The sequence below is a fragment of the Lacerta agilis genome, chromosome 3 (assembly GCF_009819535.1).
Source record: "Lacerta agilis isolate rLacAgi1 chromosome 3, rLacAgi1.pri, whole genome shotgun sequence".
Classification (NCBI taxonomy): Eukaryota; Metazoa; Chordata; class Lepidosauria; order Squamata; family Lacertidae; genus Lacerta; species Lacerta agilis.
The window spans coordinates 48,408,373-48,421,956 of record NC_046314.1 but is presented as its reverse complement, the minus strand read 5'-3'; the positions used below and the strand labels follow the sequence as shown (position 1 = coordinate 48,421,956).

The window sequence follows — 13,584 nt, the reverse complement described above, 5'->3', positions numbered from 1 at the left end:
TCCACTGTTTTTGGTGTGAGAGATTTAAGCATGAGCTTAATGTTCCCACTGATTTCAATGAGACTTTAACATTTCATGGGTAATACATATTAAAAGCATAGAAACCAAAAGGCAACTAAAAGACCCGTTTATATTCATGTGCTTAAGTCAAAGAGATTTCTACAGATTTCTACAGATGTGCCTAATTTTACCTGTATTGCACTCATGATTCTGAGGTCTATTTTTATAGGAGTGAAGGGTTTTTGTACAAATGCAGTTTAAAATCTAAAAATGAGATCGTCATGTCAGAACAGTTGACAAGACTGTTCCTGCACACCCATTACAGTCATTCAAGCTGTATTAAAAATTATATTGAGTACGAAAACTAAAAGTATGCAAATGTGTTTCATTTCTTTCCCCCCAATATTTTCAATGTGGAGTAAGAGCCTATGATACATAGAGCAGTGAGAGAATCACTGGATTTTTTCCAGATCCTTTGGATTTTTTAAATCAGAGATTTCATCTTTTTTATTGTGGGTCGCATTTTAATAGCATATTGCTGACAGGAAGTTTCTGTGGCTTTACTTTACAATGTAATACATCTGATTCACTCGAGAGATGCTTATAATTTTCCAGTTTGATGCATAGCACAGCATTAACAACAAATATTCTGGATATTCTGGTGTGCTAAAACCAATAATACAAAACATATATTTGGGATACCATGTAGCAGTACAGATTTTTGTTTTAATAGGGCAATTATTAAAAATCACATGCTCACAGGATTTGTATTTCAGACTTACAAAACTACTTTAATCCAGTATTTTTGAACTGTTGGTTTAGCTCTGTGTGTTCTCTTTTGCGAAAAGTTGTTGTGTTTCTTGATACTTAGGATTCATCATACAATTTCACACAAACAGGGAGCTTAAAGCACATACAAAACATCACATTGCACCATGATCCCTTCACAGTTTAACTTACGCCCAGAATAATTTTTGCAAGTTTCAGGCCAAGCGGATCTGAAGCAATGTCAACTAATTTGTATAAAGTCTTCAGAAGCAAATTCCGTCTTTTAAATCGCTTGCGAAGCATATTTCCTTCCTCCAAGGCCTTATAGAGAATAGTACAGGCATGGCAAAGTTTTTCTACGTTGTCCTCTATTTGATATGGAAAAGAATAAAGCAACACCAATTATCAAATATTATTCAGAGTCACCAAGAAAAAACAAAACCACTAAAAGTAATAGCGATACAGAGATATAAAAAACTCAGTATCAAGCATGATTCTAAAAACTGTAGCCTAAACCTGAAACCTTTAGGTCAGTGGTAAGGAATCTCAACCCCATGGGCCTAATTAGGCCCATCAGCTCTCTCCATTTCGTATGTAATGCCATTTTGGCCAAGCTGCGCCCACCTGCCCTATTCATAGATGCCATATATTATGTCATATGTGGTGCAGGTAAAGATGTGGCTCAGTCAAAAGGGGTTTGAAGGCACCACTGATCAGCTGATTGACAACACTTGTAAAGCACCTCAGGTGCTGTGAAGCCCTATGCACAAAGCTTTGCAACCTTCAATGATGAGTTGATCCTTGGAACTTGCAAAGCATTGTGCATAGTGTTCTACAAGCACTGGCGATCAGCTGACTGTCAGTGCCTTGCGGGTTATGCTTTTGTCCCCATGGTTTGATTTCACACCATGCAGGCAAAAGCAGGTCAGCTGATATCATTGTGATCTGCATCAGCTGAATATCCAGCATACTGATAGCACACTGCCCAAATCTCCCAATGACCACTCCCAGTGGCTTCATGTGCATGTTAAATAGCATTGTGGGTAATACAAGAGAAGTTTCTTAAATTTGTGGAGAATTCCCCCACCCCACCCCAAATCTGAAATGGCAATCCTGATCATAGTGCTGAAAAGGGGATGTGGATCAACCCCTCAACCATAGGCCACAATATATTACCAATGCAAGAACATTAATTGGAATATCAATTACTGGGAGTAAGTATTGGAAAATCTATTTTGTGAAAGTCATAACAAGTATCACAGAAACCATTATGCACCAGACTCTAATTCATGTAGAATTGGTAAAATTTTCATATTCCAGAAGTTTTCTTCCTCTTCTGTCTCATTAGCTTCCAAAGTATTTTCTGAAATTTGAAAACATGTTATTAAGTGACCACACATTGAAACTTACACAACATATGCAAAACTGATTTTAAAACTACAACCGTATTAATACTTTCGAATGTGTAAATGAGTGGGATCTTAATCTAAAGTACAGTATCTGCCTAAGCAATAACAAATTATTTAAGGTTATTATTTTCAACTACTTCAATGTATGTTTGAATTTATTTTTTTTAAGGAAACTTAAACAACAAAAATTGACAAGTTGAACAAAATGTCTTGGTGGTTTGTCGGTCATAACCACATCTTTGCAGTCTGGTCAGAGTAATGACATTGGCTTGCATTTATTGGCTGCTGTTCTTAGTATGTAAATACAAAAGCCTTAGCAACACTGAAAGTCGAACCCTTCCAAGCTTACTGTTTCAACCTTTTTGCAGAAGCAATGAGAAAGAAATACACTAAGCTTTACATATAAGTGAATCACTCTAACAGGTTCTTAGCATTGTAAAATACTAATCTATGTCAATCTGTACTAAATGAGAATATATATTGGGCAGCTGCATACAAATTGTAACCACTGCTAGCATATCATAATACTGAGTGATGATGTACTTTTGCAGCTTTTGAATGCTCAATTAAAAAGACTTTTGTAATGAGTTGCTTCCAATATGCCTGTTTAGCAAATTAGAGTACCAGGCAGGCTGAATCACTTCTAGCCCAGTTTTTAATTAGAAGTGAAACAAATCTAAAGGCTATTTCAAAATTCAAGTGTAGGTTATATTTTTGGTTAGAAAATAAATAAAACAGAACATCATGTCTATTCAGAAACTTGCCACAATGCAGCAAGGTGTGAAAGCTGGCATGGTGCAACTTTCAGAATTAGTTGGCATGCTAGTATCAGGCACAATCTTTCCTAAGCATGTTTACTTGGGAGTAAACCCCAATTGAGTTATTTCCAGGTATTATGTTACAACACCCTGTAAAATGTTAGCTGTGAGTACTTCTCGAAGAAAAATGTTGAGAAAGCACATAATTAGCAAATCACATGTCTGACTGCTAACACAATAAAAACAGCTTTATGAAAAAAATCAGATGCTTACAACTATGGATATCACGTATTAGTTTTCTAAATGCAAAGATGCAATCCAGCAGTGTACAAGAAAGAAAACCAGTTAATTTTTAATAAAATCTATACTCAACCAAACTATGTGATGTACCTGACACAGATGCAGACTTAGTCCACTCAGTGTTTTCTAGGCATGATGAAGGACTTTCTTGCCCGTTAACCTGGTCACTTAAAAATGGGAAATGAGATTAACACACAGAAAACTGTAGGTACACATCAACATCACGTACATAATAACACTTTCAGCTTTCTATGCACACAACTGGGAAAGTTATTTTTGGTAAATCGAAAGCTCAACTCAGTGCGGTACCAAATCATCCCCCAGGAAAATGCACACTCTGTAGTCTCAGACTCTGGGGTTTCCTCAGCAACCCAAACCAGACCATAAACGCCAACTTTCTGATAAACTGGAGAGCTGGGCTTCCCCCCTAGCCCAATAACTTCCTATTATCTGATTGGGACTACCAACCACAGCTCACAATCAGAGTATCAATGCAGAGGCTGCCAAGTGTTGACACTGAGAAACTTCTTGGCCTAAGTTAACTCACCACAATCAGTTTGGGAATCTTATAGATAGAACAGGAGTCTGTCAGCTCTGTCCAGCCTTAGCTAAGAAAAAATAGCAAGTTTATTTATGTCTTCTGGTGCCAGTCTTGAAAGCCAACAGACAATCCCAGCTGAGGCAAAAGGCACATCATCATATTATATACATATTAACAAACTAGTTATAGGTGCAATGAAAGCCCAAATAGTATTTCCTCCTTTTATGCTTCCATCTCACTGATTACTACCAGTACCGCTTGTGTTTACCATTATCATAAATGAGACTGTCAATTGTTTAATACAATTAATAATTTTATATATTACTTACATTTCCCCTCAAGTTGTATTTAAACAATATTTCACAAAACTATCTAAGCATGCTGCAATTAAACCGTCAGGCCACAAGAGGTCGCCATGATTGAACATAAAATACTGACAAACTTCTTTTTCTATTCAAGACTGAGAGAATCAACAGTACAAAGGACTTTGCTGTCATGAAATAATGAAGTGAATCTAAATGTTAGCCTTAAATGGTACCTTCTTAGAGCAATTGGTGCTCATGCAAAATGTATATATTAACATCTGATCTTCAAAAAAGGTATACATTTTATATTTTCAACAGAAAATATCAGGTAGAATTTATTTATTTATTTTACAAAAAAAAACCCGTTTGCTTTGAAATACTCTTCTATCATTTCCATATTGTTTTGCAGTATACAAAGCAGTCAAGAGTCTGTGAATTTTCATTTCTGAGCTCAATTAAGATTTCCACAAAACAACCATACATCCATCTCACCCTTAAAATCCCCACACTTGTTGGTGCTTGTGACATAAAGGCAATTATCATAATTATGAGGATTAATTATCTAATCATCTCATTATGCATATCAAGCTTTTGGGAAGGCTTTGCTGTGAAAGGTGGCATAAAGGTAAAGGGACCCCTGACCATTAGATCCCATGGGATTTTATACAACTCATACTTATGAGTAGGTCCATTGACTTCATCAGGTCTACTCTGACTTAGAGACAACCTTATAACTGTAAGCATGTACCTGAATAACATGGACATATGAAAAATTAAAGGTGCCTATTATATAGAGCAGCCCATTTGTCAGTATAAATACTAGAACTTAAAGAGCATCAATCCACTTACATAAGATTTTAATCCTACATACTTTGCTACCATAATTAGGCATTGTCAAATCATATTCACTAAGCACAGCGAAAATGAAATAGAACAATCTGCCTCAAAACTGGAGGGCATGCAAACATCTAGTATTCAAAAGTAATATGGATAAGAAAAAGTGAAAACATGCCGATAGAGATAAATCAGTTTAGGTGAATGTAAATAAATTTAACTGCAACAGTAATTCTGCGGAGTAAGTGACAAATTATTTGAGTATACCTGCAAATTTAACAATTATCACTCTGTGCGAGGCATAGTCTCATCAATTATGAAGAACGGTAGATGCAAACCCTTTGCAAGCAAGTATTCACTTGGGGACGAAAACTAATTTCCAGCCCTGCTGCCATACAAAATGAGCAGAATGAAAGCAAATTTGGAAAAACTCAATTCATTTTTGCAGCCCATGGAATCCGTTATACAAAATATTTTAGTATGAAGGGACATAAATCAGCTTAGGATGAAAACGAAGTGTATTCTTTCCTTTATACCTGCCTCCTTCCACCAACTTGCCCTCCCCCCACTTTTCCTATTAAATTTCAAGTGCCCTATGTTTGGCATCCTACTCTGCATCCATTCCTCATTGCCCTTCAATCTCTTTCCTTTTGTTTGCTCTTTCCAATATCCAATGTGCAGACTTGGATTAAGTCCAGGGCAGAAGCTGTTTTCCAATAGCTATATTCTCAACTGTTAGAATTGGTTATCAAATTACTTTCTCAGGCTCAGTATTGAAGAAACTTTACTGATGATCTTACTCTGAAATATTACTATGAAACGTAATGTAATAAACTCAAGTGTACTCAAGCATTAATTCCATCTTATTTTAGAAAAGTGATAATATAGCAACAGCTGGCACAATCAGGTAATCATTTGGTGGAGGAGAAATTGGGTACAAATTAATTGGACATTTCTTTTTACTCCTGGCCTCTTGGAACTGGCAGATTCTTCTGCAGCAACAATTTCATGCATACAGTCCTGATCAATCTTAAGCAGAGCAGATGCACTGGCAAGAAAGGCAAAAAGTAGAACTATTGGCTGATAACCATTGTGGAATTTAGTATCAATGACACCTACTTGAATGGAGACAAAATGAGCATCTCACTAAAGTTAATAGGCCCAAGGACATTAAAAAAGCATTGCCTGGGAAAACAGTGGTATATTTTTTCATTGCAATCATCTAACAAGGGCTCAGAATCCATGTTTTAGAGAATGTAGCAGAAAGTCTGCATCCAATACCCTAGCCACGTTTTTGTTTTGTTTTTTGTTTGGAAGCTTCATTAGTTGTCATTATTGTTAAACAAAATAATGTTCCTATAAACAATGCAAATGTAGCATCAATCTTTGAGAAAGAGGTACAAGAGGCTTAAAATACAGCCTAGACAAGAACGATAGTTTTGACCCTGGGTCCTGTAGGTTTAGATCCATAAAGAGTATTTGGAGAGGGGCAGCGATTTGCTGTTGTCAGGAAAAGGGGCATAGGAAGTATTCCTTTATTTTGTAAACAGTTGTCTACCAATTTTTAAACATTTTACAATTTACAACAGCAGGAAGCACAAAGTTTGGCACTAAGATTCCTAACACCAATGCAAGAGGAAACCATTTGATCCTTTGATAGATTAGGAACTAGTTTTCCTTACTATAAGGAAATAATAAAAATAATAATTTAGCAGATAAAGCTAAAAAGCAATTGCCAAGGGAAGAAGCAAGCCAATGTCTTTTTAGGGGGCGGGCAATTGAACCAGGAATAAAGAAATAACAATAAAATTTAATGAAGATGAAAATTAAACATACATACACACACAAATTTGGGTCACTTTATTCAAAATCCCTGGGGGAAAATAGTAATATTATCATTGGTGTTGAGTAAAAGACACCTGGATGGTTAAGTCCAGTCAAATTTGACTATGGGGTGCAGTGCTCATCTCCACTTTCAGGCCAAGGGAGCCAGTGTTTGTTCACAGACAGCTTTCCGGGTCATGTGGTCATGACTAAACCGCTTCTGGAGCAACAGGTCACCATGATGGAAGCCAGAGCACATGGAAATGCTGTTTACCTTCCCACCACAATGGTACCCATTTATCTACTCATGCTGGTATGCTTTCAAAATGCTGGGTAGTAACATTATTTGAAAGATTTGTTTCATTTATAACTATCAGTAACTGGAGAGTTACTAAGAATTACAAATAGTAGCATATTTTACAGGAGTAAGTTGAACACTTATCATCTTTAATATGTAAAATCATTTTTTTCTTGCCATGTAGTTGTAAAAGAATGTTTTTATTTGACCTGTAGCATACCTTAATTTTTGAGCTATTTTTTTCAGCAACAGCTACGGACCAGATTTAACTATACCATAAATTCTTATTTAACCCTTCTTAAATATATCCGTTTTCTTGTGATAACCATCATGACGGCTAACAGTGGTGTAGTGCTATGAAGCCACCCTCCCGACAGCGATACCACTGTCACCTGGGACACGGGGAAGGGCAGTGCTGTGTTGGTGCACTGCTGGAGTGGAGCCAACACGGCCCTTTTGCATCCAGTGCCATCCTGCACCCTTGCACCACCCCAGTAAGCAACAGTGATGCTGATGTCAGTAGCGTGGCTCCATAACAGCACTGCAGCACACCAGCTGCTCCCACTTTTGAACGTTTTGTGTTAAAATACTTGAAGATAAATAAAATACTGACCTTTGAATGCTGCATTGAGGTGAAGGCAAAATGTCTGTCATTTGTGAATATACTTCTTCCCCTTCTATCTTATTTTGATGCTCTTTATATGTTAATGGAATACACTTATCCTTAAAGGTCAACTGGACAGTCAGGTTTTGACTTTCATCTCTAGTTCCTGAACTATCACACGTGGTAGGATGGTCTTCAAAATTCAGTGTCTTACCTGTTTTAACAAAATGGTTAAAGTGTTCTTATAAAGGAAACATACAGAAAGATGTCCTTAAAAGGACAGCTAGTCTTCTGAAAATATTATTATGTACATTGTAATAACTGTCCTTGCTAGCTGGCATTAACTAAAATAAGAGAAATCTGTACAAAAGGAACTGATGCAGGCTGGTATTCTTTCCATCAAAGTTTTTTCTAAAGACACATGAACTCCTAATGACATCTTTATTCATAAGAGCTCAACCTTTCTACTGTATAGAAACCTTTATTCCTAAACTAAGTGAAAATGTTTTATATACTGCAGCATCAGTAGTAAGATTAGGTTAAAGAAGCACACTCAAATTTAAGTTTTCCCAAAGCAGTCTCTCTCTAAATTTCTTCCCAAAGGACAAAGCAGTGGAAATATGCTTTCGTCATGGATGCTTTAGCTGAAATAATATTTCTGCACTACAAGGAGTTAGGACTAGATGACCCTCAGGATCCCTTCTAACTCTACAATTCTATGATCCCACCCCCTTGATTGAGAAGTAATCCCCTCTACCTTCTTAGATAGTATAGAAATCAAGAACTACATATTGTATCCATCTATATATAGATGGATGTGCTCCAATCTAACTACAGTCATACCTCAGGTTACGGCTGCTTCTGGTTGCGCATTTTCAGGTTGCGCACCGCACTTAACCCAGAAGTACTGGAACGGGTTACTTCTGGGTTCGGCACTTTGCGCATGCGCCGAAGCACCAAATCGCAACCCATGCATGCACAAATGCGGCGCTGCAGGTTATGGATGCTGCGTGTTGCGAACGCGCCTCCCACACAGATCACGTTCGCAACCCGAGTGTCCACTGTACCTGGCATTTCAACCCAAACCCTTCCTTCATACATTCAACTAAATCCTGTCCCCCACCCAAGGGATCAGATTTTTTTAAAAAAGAAACTATTCCAGAGTTTGATGTATCTTCAGTGCAGTTGTTTGGATCCTTGGTTAGTTCTATTGGTGAAATAGGAGGAAGATGGCTTTTGGTGATTCCCCATCTCCCTACAGCCCCTTGTAGCCTCTGAAAGTCTCTTGAGGGCTCGGGGACTCTCTGGAACGGTGTGGTAGGGCTACAGGAGGAATTGGTGAAAAACTGTCCTCATTCCTTTTGATTGTGGGTTCCTCCACTGGACTGAAAGTCTTCCATTAGATTAGATGGAAGGAACCCATCCATTTGTAGAAGGTTAATTTATGGACTAACTACACGTGAGGCTAGTGGCATGATAGTATTCATGACACTGATTTTGTTAAAATTAAATACCAGGCACATAGGGTGGTGAGGAACAGTAAGCGGGGAGGGCGAAGCATGGCTTTCTAAATAGCTTAGTTGGTTAGAGAGGGGTGCTGATAACACCAAGGTTGCAGGTTTGATCCCCATATGGGACAGCTACATATTCCTGCATTGCAGGATGTTGGACTAGATAACCCTCAAGGTCCCTTCCTACTCTCCAATTCTATGATTTAAGCCTTCCCTCCCAGCCACAATCTCATTAAAAGTCACACAAACACAGCCAAACACAGTAACTGGAGGTCCCCCTCCCCAAAATGCTAATTGCCCAAGCATTTATGTTTTGGGTATGTGTGACTTTTAATGAGATTAAACCTCCACTCCCATGCTGTGAAGCCAATAACTACTGCAGCTCCCCCGCCTGGTACCGGTATTTCATTTTAAAAACAACACTATTTCTGGTCACATCATTAGCATCTTGCACAGTTTGGCCTTTAGGATCCACACCGATGTATGAAAAGACATTTCATTTGGGATGAACTGCAAACTAAATCATGGACTTTAAGAGAAGGGCCATAGTTCAGAAACAGAGCATCTGAAATGTATGTGGAAGTTTTCAAGATCAATCACTTGGCATCTCCAGGAAAGGGAGGGAGAGAACCCTGCCTGAAATCCTGGAGAGACAATATAAAGCTAGATGGATCAGTGGTCTGAGTCAGTATAAGGCAGCTTCCTATGTTCCTATGACCGCAAGCTAGGGCTGCTGGAGCAGTAAATTTTCTGCATCAGCAGTGAGTTTGAGTAGGGGACCTTTGAGATGCCTTCAAACTCTATGACTATGAAATCCAATTGTTCAGTTAGGCTGACTTTAATATATTTTATAATCTGAGTTCTTACAAAAGCTTGGTAAAAAGGATTAAACAGAAACATTCTTACTCTCATTGGGAAGTAGTATTTTATCTGGGAGAAGGTTTCCATAAGATGCGGTTCTAAACAAACGTGCACGAGCATTGCTGATTCTCCTAACTTCCTCTGAATCTATTGGTGATTTAGGAGGTGAAATATGATGCTCCTCATCATTCCTGGGTGATGACAGCAGCTTTGGCTTCTGTTACAAGAAAAGATCTAATTTAACATACAGCCACTTGTCATAGAGGTTATTAACATTATGGGTCTTGCCATAATCTATTTATTGACAAATTTCTTCTCATAATAGTTTTCCCTGAGCAAGAAGTTCCACTATACTTAAGCCAGTTTGTTTACTACTTCATCTTATCTTCCTGGTAAATAATAGGAGCTGACTCTGAGGTCTTAAGTGAATTCACAAAGGAACAGATACTCCAAAGGGTATTCTTGTTACAGACCACTGTAGTGAAATTCCACAAAACATATTTACACACATTCCCAAAGATGGTTTTGGAAAGAAGGGGTGGGGGTGGGGGAAGCATGACACGGATGCTTCAGTATCAGCCTATATAATTTTACTTCCAATGGATAGGACTAGGGATATGCCACAATTCCATGAGACTGCAAAAAAGCACAGAATGTGATAGTGGGCACAAATTCACTTTCCTGATAATCTAATTGTAAAAAGCAAGTTCCTCCTGTGCTGTGTAAGAAATGCTTGCAGAGACCTAAGGAGCCAGAGAGACAGCTGAAAAATACTTAAGTGATGAAAAGTGGCCTTAAGTGTCAATCTGCATAAGTTTGCAGAATGCAGTCTTTCTTGGCACATAATTTTAATGAAGCACAGAAAACACAAAGCCCTGCTAAAAGATAATACATACATGGTCCAGTGGGCTTAGGCGTGCACAAGAGACAGGCCTTGATTCAACCCATTCAAAGCTGGAAGCATGGAGACTGGAATGAAAAAGAGAACATATTAATTAAATGTGTAGATAACATGTTTTTCTCCACAAAGTACTTTCTATGTGCATACTAATGGAGTGAAAATTCTACCTCTGCCAAATAGCTTTACTGAAAATTGCTTTTTTGGAATGCAAAATAAAACACACGTTGGAGAAGATATAAAGAAAATAAAGGGGCCATGGTGCCTATTCTACTGCCTTATTCTGAGTCCCCCCCTATGTTGGCTACTGAGAAGCTGTAATGGGAATCCATATTGTGATAGTGCTTCTCTTTTAGAAGCAATTCCTTTGGGAATGTCAAAATCAACAAGAGCAGGAGATGACACATCCAGAAAGCAAATGAGAGGTGCTTCAGCTTCCTACACATTAAACCTAATAATAGTTTGGGTTGACAGTGAATACTTATTTTCCTTTTAAAAGTTGTCAGAAACACTTCAGTTATTTCTAGCCAAACTTCTTATCAGCTACATCCATACAGCAGGAAGCATGTACTCCCTACCAAAATAGATGGACAATTTTCTACCTGTTACAGGTGGGTAGCCGTGTTGGTCTGCCATAGTCAAAACAAAATAGAAAATTCTTTTCAGTAGCACCTTAGAGACCAACTGTGTTTGTTCTTGGTATGAGCTTTCGTGTGCATGCACACTTCTTCAGATACGTTTCAGTGTATCTGAAGAAGTGTGCATGCACACGAAAGCTCATACCAAGAACAAACACAGTTGGTCTCTAAGGTGCTACTGAAAAGAATTTTCAATTTTCTACCTGCGTTTTTATACTTCTCTAAACCACTTGAATCAGTACCGGTGACAGACACTTATATTTTATCTCCCATTGACATAGAATGTAGGGTTATAGCCCTTCCCTCCAAAACTCCATACCTAAAAGCAGAAGGTGGTCTGTTTTCAGGTGTTCTTGAAGATGCAGAGCCAAAAAGCTTCCTTTGCTCCTCCCTTGGTGTGAACGGTCTTTGAGTTCTTAAAATCCTTAGTGTTTTTCGTGCTTCATTTATTATCTCAGCACTGGTCTTCTGGACAGCTAATGGGGGCTTATAGAAACCTTCTGAATATTCTACATTTTTGTTCTTTGAGGGCTTCATTCTTCTGATAGAAATGAGTTTGTGGTAAGTAGTCCAACACTGTGCAGATGAGATAGGAAATATAAAACTTCTAGAAACTTGTTTGCATTGTCAGTATTTCAAGGTTCAGATCACACACTCTGATGAACATCTAATCCCTGTGTTTCCCACTGCATTGGTCATTAGTTCATGCTGCTCGGCCATCTGTCTGCACCACAGATTAGCATGGTCAGTCTAGTCTGCATGGCAGAAGAAGCTATTCTGTTGCAGGATTTTCCAGTGCTGCTTTGTTTCTGCTACTATTGATATATTTGTGTCACTTCCTGCTACAATTAAAGTAATCAGCAGCACATGCAAGTGCAAATGCACCCTTAAGGCATCAAGACCATTACGAAATAAAGCATTATTTCAGACAATCTCTAAATTCACAGAACCTATGCACAGCATAGCCTTGTCCATCAGATATGCCTGTCTTTAAAAAAACAAGCTGGATTTTTTTGTCTTTTCAGTGCATTTCTATAGTAAGGCTTACTGAACAATAATAAATTATTGCTTTCAGAATCTAACATTTATTTGCAGTGTTATATGCAGCCCATGGTAAGATGTAAGATGAGCTTAATACATACATGAAGATAATACTTATGTGATGGGGAAGGGAGTTGAAGAGGGCATTTTGTCTACAGTGTATTGTTTATATTGGATGACAAGCTGGATATTTTTTGTCTTTTCAGTGCATTTCTGTAGTAAGGCTTACTGAACATTTTCTTCTTGTTCAGCAAAAAATCCTGGATAATAAACCAAATTTGGAAAATTCCCTTTGGGTGTTATTGGGAGCTATTGGTATGCATGTGTGTGGGGTTGTTGAACAGAGTAGAAGAGCAGTATTTAAACTCTATGGTCTCCTGGAGGACTTCCAACATACATTTAAGGCCATTTTGGAAAGTGTGCTGGATATTCCATCTGAACTATGTCAGAGTATCTCCTGTGTGATTTTCTAACTTCCGTCAGCATACAATTTATAACTTTACATTTTACAACTTTGCTGTGGTCTAAACCACTGAGCCTAGGGCTTGCCAATCAGGTCGGCGGTTCGAATCACCGCGACGGTGTGAGCTCCCGTTGCTCGGTCCCTGCTCCTGCCAACCTAGCAGTTCGAAAGCATGCAGTGCAAGTAGATAAATAGGTACCGCTCCGGCAGGAAGGTAAACGGCGTTTCCGTGTGCTGCTCTGCTTCACCAGAAGCGGTTTAGTCATGCTGGCCACATGACCCGGAAGCTGTTTGCAGACAAACGCCGGCTCCCTTGGCCAGTAAAGCGAGATGAGCGCCGCAACCCCAGAGTCATCCATGACTGGACCTAATGGTCAGGGGTCCCTTCACCTTTACCTTACCTACATTATCCATGTGGTAGCTGCATTACTGGGGGACAAAGGCAGACCAGACACACTCAGCTGATGGGCCAGGTGGCTGTGATCCCACTTTCCCACAACTTTAGAGCCTATGTGGATTAGCCCATTCAAA

General features: G+C 38.6%; 1 protein-coding gene across 4 annotated transcripts in view; it reads right to left on the bottom strand.

The window, feature by feature from the left end:
* ARMC2 (armadillo repeat containing 2) overlaps positions 1-13,584 on the bottom strand; it is a 56,914-nt gene that overhangs the window by 16,254 nt on the left and 27,076 nt on the right. For all 4 annotated transcript variants that reach the window (XM_033143557.1, XM_033143559.1, XM_033143558.1 and 1 more), the window contains 7 exons: positions 11,869-12,125; positions 10,910-10,982; positions 10,059-10,230; positions 7,651-7,855; positions 3,326-3,402; positions 2,045-2,131; positions 961-1,136 (listed from right to left, as the gene is read on the bottom strand). In XM_033143557.1, coding sequence (XP_032999448.1) covers positions 961-1,136; positions 2,045-2,131; positions 3,326-3,402; positions 7,651-7,855; positions 10,059-10,230; positions 10,910-10,982; positions 11,869-12,086 — 1,008 coding nt within the window. In that variant the 5' untranslated portion in view covers positions 12,087-12,125. The remainder of the gene's footprint in view (positions 1-960; positions 1,137-2,044; positions 2,132-3,325; positions 3,403-7,650; positions 7,856-10,058; positions 10,231-10,909; positions 10,983-11,868; positions 12,126-13,584) is intronic.